We start from the raw sequence: 14,294 nt of genomic DNA on the forward strand, positions 1-14,294 counted from the left end.
ATAATAATAATAATAAATAATCTGAGATAATAAAAATCAACGAATTTGTTACAAACGTTCTTGTGTTAAACTGTGGTGTATCCCGAGTATACCTAAGACATATTCTTGCTTTACATTTTGGTCAATTTTCTTACTAGATTATTCAGCATAACATGGATGATGTAGCATTTTTTACTATGGCAAAAATTACTGTGATGAACGTAACCTGGCCAAAAGGTTGTTTATTGTTTGGTAAATTATAATACTTTAATGCAGGACCCTACCGGTGGACCTGGTCCAAGCTCTCAGTTTTTAGTGGAGTCCGAGCTCATAGACATGTGTTACTTTGTATGTATTATTTTGATTATATTATATTCTTGGTTGTGTGTCTGTTTTCTATGTTCAGTCTTTGTCTCTGAACTGCATTCGTTTAATTTCTGTTACAATCTTGTACTCTTTAAACGTATGGTCAATGAGAAGTAATACAATGTATCGACCCGCAAGTGCATTCATTTTTCGTACATTCAAATATTCTCCATAATTTGTTAATTGAATCTTGTATTTCAGACATGCCAGGTCTTTATCTTAAAGATTAGATATAAAGCAAAGATTTATTAGCAATTTGCAAGAATCATCGTTTATGATTTGATTCGGTTGATTTTAATGGGAAATTGAAGTGTATTTATTCCAAAGGCATAGACCTATACTCGGCGTCATATAAATACGATACTGTTAAACTTTGAATAAAAATATTTTCTACGACTTTATTGACACCTACCGTCGTTTAAATTGTCTTAAATGACTTGCTCATTCGTTCAGCCAAACGGCTTCTCCCTAAACATTGAATCGTTAAATTCCGGTCTGATTTTAATTCTCTGTGCCAATATTTACATTGTAAAAAGTCGGCCATGTTTACAGTGATCGTGTTGCTAGGAGATGTTGTTTACGTTAAAATGGTTTGTCCAAAAACCGAAGAACCCAGAATGCATTTCGGCGTTATTTCGGATATCTCGGATTTATTTTACGCGAACAACGTACAATACCGAGAGGTTGATCAAGCAGACGATTGTCACCGGAGTTCGACGGGAACTTACGAACTTCGTTTGTAAACAAATCGTCCCGTAGAAACCAACATGGCAGTTATTAGTATGGGATATTCCCGTAAGGATTTGTTACGCATGATTTAAGCGACTCGTTGGTACTAATACGTCATACATATTTGCGAACTATCTTCAGATTAAATAAAAGAGAGACAACTCTAGCGGTAAGTCCCGACGGTTTAAAAAGTAGAGCTTCAATTCGAAAATGTGTTGTATGTGACGTCGAGTATAGTACTGCATGGACTTTTGTCATATAATAATATGTAAACCGAAAAAAACATTGTTTCTTCCGTTGATTTTTCCAAATCATGAGTCAACATAGGCATTGCCCGATTTTGATATGGATTGGTAATTAACAGTTTTACTCTGATGGATCGTTTGTATTACAAAAAAAAAAAAAAAAAAAATAAATAAATAAAATAAATAAATAAATAAAAAAAAAAAGTTGAAAACGCACAGCTGCTTGTGTTTATCTTGTAACCTTCATTTGAAATATGTTTGACATGTATATAGAAATCATTTATTGTATGACCAAAATAATATTTTTCTCCAGACACACCTTGAAATACTATATCTTACAGAATATAATATCATATATGATCAATCTATTGCATATATTTGGTTAATGATATGCGTCATATAACAAAAACATTAAAGACACACTGCGGTTAAAAGTTATTTGTACATATCATAAATCTGTAAAAATCTAAACATAAGAAACATTAAAAATTTATAAAAATCATAAGAATGTAATGAATGGACAACAGCCAGACAAATCAAACAAAGAAAATACATAAAATATAAAAAATACGTACACAGTTTGTTTATTAATGTATATCTGATAAAACTGTGAGCGTATCTTAATTCAATTTCTGATTTGCTAATTTTCCCGGATTCTGTTTGGTTATCTTATTAGCGGTTTACCAAATGATTAGCGCTTCGAAGCGTTAAAAAATAATTAAACGGACACTATTTAGAGGGCTTTTAATTAAAAACAAGTTTTTTTTCGGTTTTTAACCAGTATGATAACGTTACTAATGCAAATGTTTTATTACAGGAAGTTCCATTAGTCTTAGTTTCATGAATACAAATCAAACAACACCATATGTAAAAGTATGTTTAAATGTCTACTATAGAGGATCGAAAATAGCTGATTAGCATTTTATTTGATTTTTTTTAATAAAATAGATATTGGCGATAACGTGAGAGGTAAATTAACGGGCACTCTATGGTAAAACAATAATGAAATGGAATGTGCGTGAATTATTTTAATTATAATAAGACTAATTTCTTTATGCTCCCAAATATTTTGAACATAAGTGTTGCACGATACGGGGGTCCTTACGGAGTATCATTTCACTGTGATGTCATCCAAGTTTGATGCAACTTATCTATGAAGTAGGAACTAAGACCTTCATTTGTGACGTTTTTCATATGCTTTTCACGTTTAACCACGCCTATGGTCTTAAGATTTTTAGAATTTATTATTGCATGGACAAACTTAGCCTGCGGCGATCGAGAGTGATATTGGTCGTGACTCGTATTCACTGTCACATTTTAAGCACATGCATGTTTTTAGACAGGATTTATGTCATCAAAATAAGACACACCAAATTTGACAATCCTACCATATTTGCTTCATGGCGGGTATACATGTACTATACAATCGCTCTTTAATTTAGATCTTACTGATCCACTGAAATATTTATTTTGACATTCATATAAAAGCATATTGTATTTTGAAGAAATAAAAAAGATATTTGCAAAGATAAAAAATTCTTTTTCCGTACAAACCAGAAAAAAATCATTACTTAACCATTTATTTTTTTCAAAAGCCAATATTGAAAATGCGTGATGTTTTTATTTGTATGCGTGCTTCATTTAGTAATTGCAGAAAGTTCAAGAGTAATCAAGGGAACTAAAAATCTAACAAACCAAAAGAATGCACTCCAAGGACAAAGACCAGACATGGAAAAAAAACATACACAGCAAAGAACATAAAATGACCAATATTATACATACACAGTATCAAAAGAAAATGATCAACTCGGACTCCGCTTAAAAATTGGTGCATGGACCAGATGCACCTCTGGGGTAAGCGTCCTCTGCTTTTGTAGAAACACCCGTCAAGTTGCTCATCATCATAAAGGGGAATCAAAGGTAAAACAATTAGTCATATGTGATTGTCAACAAACTATGCTAAAAGTGCACAACTGAATGAATATTAATCATATAGACGTTGCAACTGATATCATTACTATCTATTTTTAAAATAATTAAAGTTAATTTAGTTTAGACTTGTTAATAAGTATAATTTTGTAAGAATCATGCAAATTCTGTAATCTGCGATACACCACCCCACAAAAAAGGCTACACATTTTCGTGTTTGTTATGTGCTATAAAGGGCTATATGATGAAATGTGTAATTATTCCAATAAGAAATCATCGACAATGAAAATCAAACAGTTTCTATTGTGTTTTAGTGTCAATTATATAGATATCTCCCTTAATTTTGAATTTTTCAGTACATTTTATAGAATTTTTATTTTTTAAGAACAGGGGTTACATGAAAAGCCACATGTTACTTTCTGTTTACTTTAACATTTTTAACAAAATATCAAATATAAAAATATGTAGTCTTTCTAAGAGTAATCAAGGGAACCAAGGTTATAGCGGTAATAAAAAAAACTGTAATCCAGGGACAAAGACCAGACATGGAAAACAGAAATACCAACAAAGAACATAAAGTAACTAAAATCATACATACAAAGTAACAAAAGTAAATGAGCAACTCAGACTCCACCAAAAAACTGGGAGCATGGACCAGGTGCACCGGTAGGGTAATTGTCCTCTGCTTTTCTAGAAACACCCGCCGAGTTGCTCATAAAAAGTCAAGTCTGGGGTAGACAAACGAGGAAAGGAAAACTAAAGTAAATGAGCAACTCTAACCATCAATCACATTTTTCATGATTCGTATCTAGAATGCTTCTTAATTTTTCATTATGTTTTACAAAATGACCTGGTTTGCGACAGTTTACACCGCCAAACCGTTGATAAAATTGAAAACTGACCCATTCTACGTTATTGCGTATAAACCGTTTATACCGTTTGGAAACACTGGTTGTAATATGATTTTTAATGAATGATAATCAAATTATAACAGCACACTTTGTACGTACCATGCAGTAAGTGATATACCCATAAATGGCGACGCATCTTTATTTTTATTTTCAAGTTGCCGTCAGGATCTATATCATGATATATATAATTATTCACTTCAATCTGCCTTGTTTAAGATATACTTTAAATAAATAGACCAAATGTTGCTTTTGTATTTCAGTAACATTTACAGAGTCATATCCCAATGTTTTGAATCATTATGCATTCTGTATGATCTAAACCTCCTCAAGAACAAGGAATCATATTTTGCATAATTTTACCTCGAGTGTTACTAAATGTTTGTCCTGTACTGATAACCTAATTTTCTTTTGCATTATTTGAATCAGTTCAAATCAGATTATACAGAATAACCTGGTTTGCTTGAAGAGAACAAGCCAATCTGAAAGCTTAATTGTTACAAATTCAGTTATTGAGAATAACAGGGGACATTATACCATTTCAGTTGACGCGGATCCAATCCAATATACATATTTTCAAAGTCTTACATTACATTCCACATACTAATGCCTTTGATCAATCTGTGTTAGAGTATAGTATAATATGACAGATGATGAACTATGGATTCACAGATATTTTTTACTAAAAAAAACCCCTAAAATAGACAAAGTATAGTTTCAATGTTATATGGCATGCGGTTTTAGCTAAAGAACATTTGTCTTTGCATCTATCATGGTTTATTGTTTTAAGTAGTAGTTTCTGTAAGAATCATGCAAATTCTGTAAAATGTGATACAATCGAAAAAACACTATTTATTATTTTTGATATTAATTTGCTTTATTGGTCTATATAATGAAATATTTAATTACTCATTCAAATTTGTCTGCTCCTATGAAATGATTCACATTAAAAATCCAACAGTTTCTATTTTATTTTAGTGTCATTTACAGGGTTAAATTTGTATTCTACAGTATATTCTATAAGAGCACAGGATATATGAAAAGCCCCATGTTACTTTCTGTGAACTATAACATTTTAAACAAAATATCAAAATTAAAATTAAAAAAAAAATATGTGGGCTTTCCAACCATGGATCACTTTGTGCATGATTCTTACCTGGAATTCTACTTAAATGAATTGTCACATAAAATGAGAAGTTTGAAATAAGTGCTGCTGTATGATATTTAAAAATCCACAACGCCGGTAAGTCAAATTTGTTAAAACTAACATACTGTAGGTTGAAAGTGTTTCATATTTGATTTTTATAGTAAAACATAATTATTATTTTGCTAATCTGCCAAATATATTCTTTATGACTATAAAAAAATAATTCATTCATTACTAAATTGCCCTAAGTATATAGTAACTACGGCAATTTGATGAAAACCTATAAAATGAATTATTTGTTACAAGAGATTAATGAAACAAGAACTTTTCCCTACCTATTTGAACTAAGATATATATAGGTCTTACTTATTTGTGCATTTTATCTCGATCTTTTAATTGATAAATAACAAAAGCAAATGAAAATTGAATAATAATAATAATAATAATAATAATAATAATAATAATAATAATAATAATAATTATGGAGCAAGACCACAACAACGCTTTTTTTATTTATACAAACCAGTTTCTGTCATTTTAATGCATCTATCCCTATTTTACGGAAATTTACTTTGAATATCAAGTTTTTCCTTACCCAACTGAAATTGAAGGTACACATACATATATGTTATCTTTGTCCGAATGCGAAAAAAAAAAAGCAAAACAAAAATAAAAAACAAAAAAACAAAAACTAACACCCCCCAGCAAAAAATGAAAAAAAAAATATATGAAAACAAACATCAGAAATGATGGGTACCAAAAACTAACACCCCCTCCCCCCCAACACAAAATGAAAAAAATGTATGAAAACAAACATCAGAAATGATTTAAATATTTAAATATCAAAACAAATGGATTTTATTCTTCCTGGTGTAGCTCCTGCGACATAGTGCAACAGAGGTATTTGATTCTGTCTTTTTATCACACTGTCATTATGTGAGTGGGTTGAGAGAGAGTAATCAAGGGAACCAAGGTTATAGGGCAGTCAAAAGAATGTAATCCAGGGACAAAGACCAGACATGGAAAACAGACATACACAACAAAGAACATAAAGTAACTAAAATCATACATAAAAAGTATCAAAAGTAAATGAGCACCTCGGACTCCACTAAAAACTGGGAGCATGGACCAGGTGCACCGGTAGGGTAAGCGTCCTACGTATTAGGTATCACATATTTTTGAAATCTTTAATCAAAATTCTTGTTCCGGTGACAGTTTGTAGCGTGCGTATGGATATTTTATATCCTGTTCAAGAACAAATTTAGTCAGATATAGTTTATACTATCAATGTTGAATGGGGAATTTTTATGATCGTGATTTGATTTTCCTACATCATTCCATTTCCGCGCTGTTTACTTTTTCCATCATGATTCTTTGTTTAATTGCATGCAGTTCGAAATATTTTGATGGGTACCCTTTTTGATTGGCGGGAAGAAGCTGCTTTATTGTTGTTAGGCTATTACGGGATGATATTCACTTGCAAAGTGACGGGTTCTGTCGGCGGCGTCGTGCTTACCCTTTCTAATACCTACTGTCACTGCCGTTTTTATTTATATTGCTCTGGCTTAAGTTCTTTGTGTTTTGTTTTTTTCGCTTTATTTTCAGTTTAATATATAATTTATATAGTTATACTATAAATAAATATATATATATATATATATATATGTAACGGAAGAGCATATTTGACTCACAAAATTATACTCCGCCACTGAGGATCTAGCCCTAGATCGCTCAGTGACAAGCCAGCGACAAAACGAATCGGCTAAAGAATTAATCCTTTAGCCAAGTCAATTTACTGGCTTAGTATTCAAATCTCACTACCTATTACAATGCAGGTAGGCCGTCCTGCGACATTTATATATAAAGAAATAGTAATAATAATAATAATAACGATTCAAAAGTTACAATTATCTTTTGTTTCACTGTTTATGATGGTAATTTATCATTATTTCAACCATGTTCATTTTCGACATTTATATTCTCAAAAGATCAGAAATTAAATGCCCATTCTAAAACACAAAAAATATCATAATATTATAAGTTTAAAGCCTTGTGCAAATTGTTGGAGAATACTCGACGTAAGGGATATTTTTGAATTACATTCTGCCATGCAAAAAATGCAAAATGTATATAAAAATCCTGAAGAATTATTCGGAAAGTCGAAATAATAAAGGATATAATTAATTTGGTTTTGAGTACTTCTTGTATACAACTAAGTTTTGGATAAGCCTACATATTTGATTCTTATGATGTTTGTGATAGGTTACTTCTTGAAACACTTGTTTCGAAATTTACAACAAATATAATTGATATTTTTATTGGTTAACACGAAAAAGCAAAGTATTATCACTTTGCCAAGAATGCTTGGAGATTTAATTCATACATGAAACATGTTTCGCACTTGCACTCATTTAACCACGGAGTTCTTTTGACACCTGTTTTCATATTTTTGTCATTCGCCCATGCCAATTTATTATCATATAATCGTATAATTCTTTTTCAGCCTATAAAATGATCAAGTGTCTCGGCTTGTTGGTTTTATTTGTGTTTATTGTGGGATGTCACTCATGGCCAGGTAAGACAAGAATATTTCTTTTTAAATAATATATAGAAAAATTAAGACTGTAAACTAAGTATGGTAAAATGAAAAACTTGTATCTTTTTAATATTATTTCCGAAGAAGATATAATTAATTGTGATTTGTTCAAAAGCAATATTTTGGAATTTTCGTTTCTTTAATTTACACCGATAAAAGTCCGATCATTTCCGTTTTTTATATAAAAGAATGTCAGATAAGTGCAATTTAAAAAAAATAAAGAAGATGTATTTACCCTACCGGTGCACCTGGTCATACTCCCAGTTTTTAGTGAAGTCCGAGTTGCTCTTCTTTTGTCACTTTGTATGTGTGATTTTAATTACTTTATGTTCTTTTTGTGTATGTCTGTTTTCCATGTCTGGTCTTTGTACCTGAATTGCATTCGTTTGATTACCGCAATAATCTTGGTTCCCTTGATTACTCTTCGCTGTAATTTCTCGTAAACAGGGAAAGAAGAACTATAAATGCACCTCAATGACGGTCGTAATACTAACTCTTCTCACATGGTTTTAAAATAGCAGTATCTATTAAAACAAACTATGCACATGTGCATCTTAATCTGAAATTGATATTGTCCATAGTTGCTCGAACGTTTTTATTGTGTTTTTACGTTTTAGGAGGATGCCTTTGGCCATGTATGTGGAGAAACACACCATGGTATTTTGGCGCAAAAAAGGATAACTTGTGGTTTATAGATAAAAATGGATTTGGAACACATAATAATGTGTCTAGACCTTCGCCAGAATTCACCACATCAGAATGCATAGAAAGAAGAGGATCGTTTTTTGTTACAAAGTAAGTTCCTTTATAGTCATGGCAGCTTCAATAAAAGTAGCTTTTTATTTTTATAGCTGAGGCTATAGCTTTTCTAAGATTTTGATAGGTATGCTTTTTTGTCTTTCTTTTACTTCATTTGCATCAAAAAATTTAATTCTATTCTTTCAATTCAATTATTATGTTCGAAAATTTGATCAAATTGCAAATCTACTTTTACAATTCAAAATCGCGCCAATACGAGATTTTGCCGTCCAATATGGCTTTTACCAGACCAATACGTCATTTTGGCCAACTATACTTTTGTAAGGTTTTACATATTGGCTGATTCATGGGTCCACGCCTCAGTCCAATATAAATAGATACCCTCGGACCAGTAATTAAGCCAATACGAAAAAAAACTTCATTTAATTTAAGATGGTTTTGTTTTTAACAAAGTTTATCATGCTGCTTCATTTTTTCAAAACAAATATGCAAAAAAAGATCTTTCTGAGTTGTGTTACATTTGTTTACATAAAGTGGCGTGTGCTTGTATATTAGTTTTTTTTTTATAAATAAATACATTACTTTGTGTAATGTGTTCGTGTATTATATACTAAACTGTACAAACAATAAAATGTCATTAATGAACACAGTGTTGAATAGAATGAATGATAAAGAAACGGATCGATTTCCAATGTGGATTATCTTCTAAGAACAGATAGATTTCAATGAGTAATTATGCATTTCACCATAAAGACCTATGAAGCAACTTAATGACAAAAATTAAAATGTGTAGCCTTTTTTGAAGTGTATCACATATTACAGAATTTGCATGATTCTTACAAACACTGCTACTTAAAAAAATTACTTAGACTAAGAGCGTCAATTGTATATGTCCTTCCCATTCATAAGTACAAACTTTATGATAAAAAAAAACAATCAACTCAGTTGGAATATTAAGTGCTGGGAAATATTATATGAACATTTAAAGCTGTCTAAATCATATTCACAAAAACGAAAAACAAGTCTATTGAATCACTTCATGTCAATTGAAGTACCAGTTAATATAAAATTCAGACACTGCCTATAGAAGAGGTGATTATTGGTATAGAAAAAGCCACCTAACAATTGATGTTTTTTGGTCAATATGTGCTTTATTTTTATAAAGCGATAGTCCTTTATGTATTTTGATCTGCACTTTTGAGAAAATCATACATTCATCTCCCACTAAAATCAACCAAATCAAACCAAAGAACGATAACTGCTGCAAAATGCTAATTTCATACCCAATCTATATAATTATAATCAAAAAGCACATCAACCAAATGAAAACTAATTCTAGTTATGTGGTCTGTAACTGTTTCTGAACAAGAAATAAAAGTGAATTCAGTGTGTGTTTTTGAAGTGCACCCCCTGTATAAGTTTTAGAAAGACTGCTACTATAGAATATATTTAACTTTATTTAATGCAAACGATTGTTTTTACCGAACAAACTGTATAGTGCAGAAGCGATTCTGTTAAACATATTTAAATGTAGTAATACAGATTTTGTAATTTTCTACATCGTACTTTTTTAAGGGACTATGGTCTCTACTACTGTTTCAAAGCCGAACTAGTTTCACCAGATGTTTGGTATGTCTACTACAGCAGAGGTTTGTTCAAGTTTTTTTCCGTCGAAATGAATATTTAATGAAAATTTATTCCATATTTCATTTGGCTTGATAATCGTTGGATGCAAACAAAGTCCTGCATGTTTTCTAATCATTTGTCTCAATTTCTCTCCTTTTCGTCACCAAAAAGACATGACATTCATTATCACTAGACTAGAAATGTTTTCCATCCAATAGCTATCCATTGCAGAATATCAAAGGGCATTTTGGTGTAATTATGAAACAAGGGAAAAGTTTACGCAATGATATACATGTACCCAGCTTAATGAACTTACCTCTCAATTCAAAAACTTGAAGAAATATTAAATGTCGTTACACTTTGGTCCTCGGAAAACTTATCACGATTAAGAATGAAGTATATTTTTATATGTTCACTTGAAAGGCAAATATTCTCAATTCTTATCTATGCACATGTTGTTAGTTAGGATACCCTCTCAAATTATCTGTTCTCCAGGGCAAATTATGGGTATAACACCACTGAATCAACCGGGACGCTATTATCAATTTTTATGCATGCAAACGACATTTAAGCAAAGAGAAAAACCACGAAATGTCAATACAGTTCAGTATCAATAGAAATGCTTGAGGTGTCTTTCTTGGCTTGAAAGCTAACATTCAAACAAATGCACTTTCTCATTATGCATACTATTAATTGATAATTTTATTTTATTCTTTGTTTTGGAAATCCAGTAAAACCGATAGTTCCCATTTAGGAAATATTTGATAAGTTCTATCTAGGCAAAAATTTTTCTTCCTCGATATAGTTGTATGAATAAGATAATGTAGTTCTACTTATTCATCGACAATCATCAGGGGGCAAACAATACCTGTACTGACTTGCAAGAAAAAATATAATTGAAACTGCAGAAAATCGCCGAATTTAAGTACGTGTATTCGTTAGGCACACTTCGCGACGTGCCAAATTATTTGAATTCATCTATTCATGACAAGAAATTACTAGCTCTTGGAAAGTCAATGATTAACCTGAGTGTATGTGAGTCATATATTAAACCAAGAAATTATGCCTTGATTAACCTTAGAAACAACTTTGAAAACTAAAAGAAAGCTCTACAAAGGATAATCCAGGACATTCCGAATTAAAATGACGCTATATGCTTTCCCTATATGAATCGGTTGTCAACATATTAAGTGATTACTCATAGAAACGAAGGGAAGGACAGTAGCCTTGATCACTTTATACCTCTTGTAACCAGATTTGAACATTAAGTCCTGCTTACTTAAGTTGTATGCCCATAAAATTACAAAACATTAAAAAATGTGTCATAGATCCAAGACGTTGATATGATTTCCTCTTTCAAGATGAAATAAACAGTTCATATAACAAACAAATCAACAATATGTATTTCCATGTTTATTCTAGTGCCACACTAGTGCAATCATAAGTTCGAAGTTCACTATCAAGTATCATACTTGTTTAGCGATAAGTTTATTTCATATTTCAGAGGTTCCACATTATAACTCCCAGATGTTCTGCAAACTATGTGATATGAATGACATGGAAGGACCACTCTTTGGAGGATGTAAATAGATTGTTAAGATTTAAGCATCACTTTTTCAATTTTTCATGTATAAAAGATTTTGCCAAAGCAGCAAAAATATGAAATCCTAATTGTTATCCATATTTTAGCGTCCACCTGGTCAAACATCAACGTGAAGTTTATTCAAATTTGGAATTTTATTTTTATGTAACATGCTGATTAAAACAATATCAACCCGGTACGTCAAGATCTTTTAATTTCAACCATTTATATTAATTTTACATATATGTATCGTTTGTACTCAATACATGAATTTCAAATTCACTGTTGTAAAAACAATAGTGAAACCTGTTTAAACCAAACACTGAATAATCCAAAAACCTTTCTAAACCCATAAATTTAATGATTCGAAAACCTATCGAAGAACCATACTTGAAAAAATCTCTTTAAAATAGGAACACCTGTCTAAACGGAACCAATTTTTAGGTGCCGTAGGAATTCGGTTAAGACTGGTTTAACTATTTAATTTGAAGGGTATCGAGACGACTTCACTTTGTACATGAAATGATACGAATTCTATTTTCTAATTTCAGCAAAAGGTTTGTATAAACGTAATATAAATACATTCATCAAACGTTTGTATAAATACTTTATCATTAATCTGTATAAGAATCATTTAAATTATGTTATACGTGATACAACCCCTCCCAAAGCTACATGTTATTAGCTCAACTAGCCGTAAATCGTGTGAGCTATTGCCATCATTTGGCGTCCTTTGTCGTCGTCGTTAATAATTTTACAAACATCTTCTCTTTTGAAACTAGTGAATGGATTTGGATGAAACTAACCATAATTGTTTTTTCAGGTACAAAGTTGTAATCCGTCGAAAGACATGACCACCGTTATTAAAATAGAACATAGGGTTCAAACAACAGTTTTTTTTTTTAATATTTCTTCAAAACCATTAGTTAATTCACATCCTAACAACAGTAAAAGTTTTAAGCATGATCAGATCTATCTGTGGTAATATTTGGTGAGCATCTGTCGACCCATATTTCAGTTATTGCCCTTTTTGACATTTTGTGGCTATTTTTGATATCATCTCTTCAAAAATCATCTCTGAAACAACTACTCAAAATCAAATGAAACTTAGTATGATTATTCCTTATTGTATTCTGCACAAACAGATTGTTTAATATTTTTGAAACGTCGAAAAACATTGCCACTGTTATTTAAGATAGTACATAAGAGGGTCAAAATACATTTTTTTGTGCAAATAGCTCAAATCCGTTGAGGTAAGAAAAAAAAATGATTTGTAAATATATTTTTCACCATTAGAAGACGGACCTAAGCCAAATGTTCAAAATAGCTTGTCGCTCAGTGTAGGCCCATAAAACAGATTTTTTTGTCGTTTATAACCAATTCATTTCTCTAAAACATGTGATAAAATTCAGCATAATTGTTTCTTAGAGTATTCTGCACAAATTGATTAATTTGAATTTTTCATCAGTCAAAAACATAGCTGTCGTCTTTAACAATAGGGGTCAATTTTTTTGATATTTTTCCTCAAATATAGAAAAAAATGGAGATGAACGCTAGTAATGAGATAAACAAGCTATTCTTTGCAGACTGACAGTATTATAATGTTTTTTTGGCAGCTATGACTGCCATTTTGCGAACATTTTCACTAGTTGCTCGGATTCCAATGATTGTTTTGTTTCTCTAGGAAACATGGTATTCTAAGTTAATTTTTGGTGACAAAAGTTTGTTCTGGGCAGTCATTTTCCCGCTATTTTTTATACTTGCATTGATTTTAATGTTATTTTTTTACAAAGTAAAAAGGTCTCTTGAGTTGAATGGTGTGAAAAAATGTTGTATAGCCATGATTTGACTTTACTGTATGTTCTTTATCGGCAAACGTAATGGTTAATTCCTCTCAGCCCCGTTGGAATAACAGGGCATAGGTGGAACCCTGTCCAAACTTTTTCAAGAGGTTTTTAAAAACACTTTTAAGGCATTTGTCAAACATGGTAATAAAGCATAATACCTTTACTTCTTAGTTGATAGGGCATGGTTTTTTTTTCATTTCATCTACAGGTCTAAATGATGAAATGTATAATTATTCATTCAAACCCAATCTTGAGATGTAATCCACATTAAACATCAAACAGATTCTATCGTATTTTAATGTTTTTATACTGAACTTAATCCTTTAATTCGAATTCTACAGTACATTTTATATAATTTTCACCTTCTGAGAACAAGTGTGATATGAAAAGCCACATGTTAATTTTTTGTTCGCGGACTTATCGTTTATATGTTAATGACAATATTCTTTGGAGCTGAAATGAAGATTATCAATTCGGATGATCCATGTCTTAATACATTATAACCTGTTCAAACTGAATTATGAATAATCTGAAAACCTGTCTAAATGAAAACATATGTAAATCACAAAGAGGAAGATCGG

General features: G+C 31.1%; 1 protein-coding gene across 2 annotated transcripts; it reads left to right on the forward strand.

Annotated features, from left to right (window-relative positions):
• The first annotated feature begins 5,352 nt into the window (after positions 1–5,352).
• On the forward strand, positions 5,353–11,963 carry LOC148609823 (uncharacterized). Of its 2 annotated transcripts, none has more exons than XM_088540898.1 (5): positions 5,353–5,399; positions 7,807–7,878; positions 8,517–8,694; positions 10,234–10,307; positions 11,789–11,963. In XM_088540898.1, the coding sequence occupies exons 2-5, from the start codon at positions 7,815–7,817 to the stop codon at positions 11,872–11,874; spliced, it is 402 nt and encodes a 133-aa protein (XP_088397024.1). In that variant the 5' UTR covers positions 5,353–5,399; positions 7,807–7,814; the 3' UTR covers positions 11,875–11,963. The 2 variants fall into 2 exon arrangements, with proteins under 2 accessions (XP_088397024.1, XP_088397025.1); XM_088540899.1 differs by lacking the exon at positions 5,353–5,399 and adding an exon at positions 6,166–6,203.
• The last annotated feature ends 2,331 nt before the right edge of the window (positions 11,964–14,294 follow it).

Source organism: Perna viridis, chromosome 8, assembly GCF_037379345.1.
Source record: "Perna viridis isolate PV_CMFRI_1.1 ecotype Kerala chromosome 8, ASM3737934v1, whole genome shotgun sequence".
Classification (NCBI taxonomy): Eukaryota; Metazoa; Mollusca; class Bivalvia; order Mytilida; family Mytilidae; genus Perna; species Perna viridis.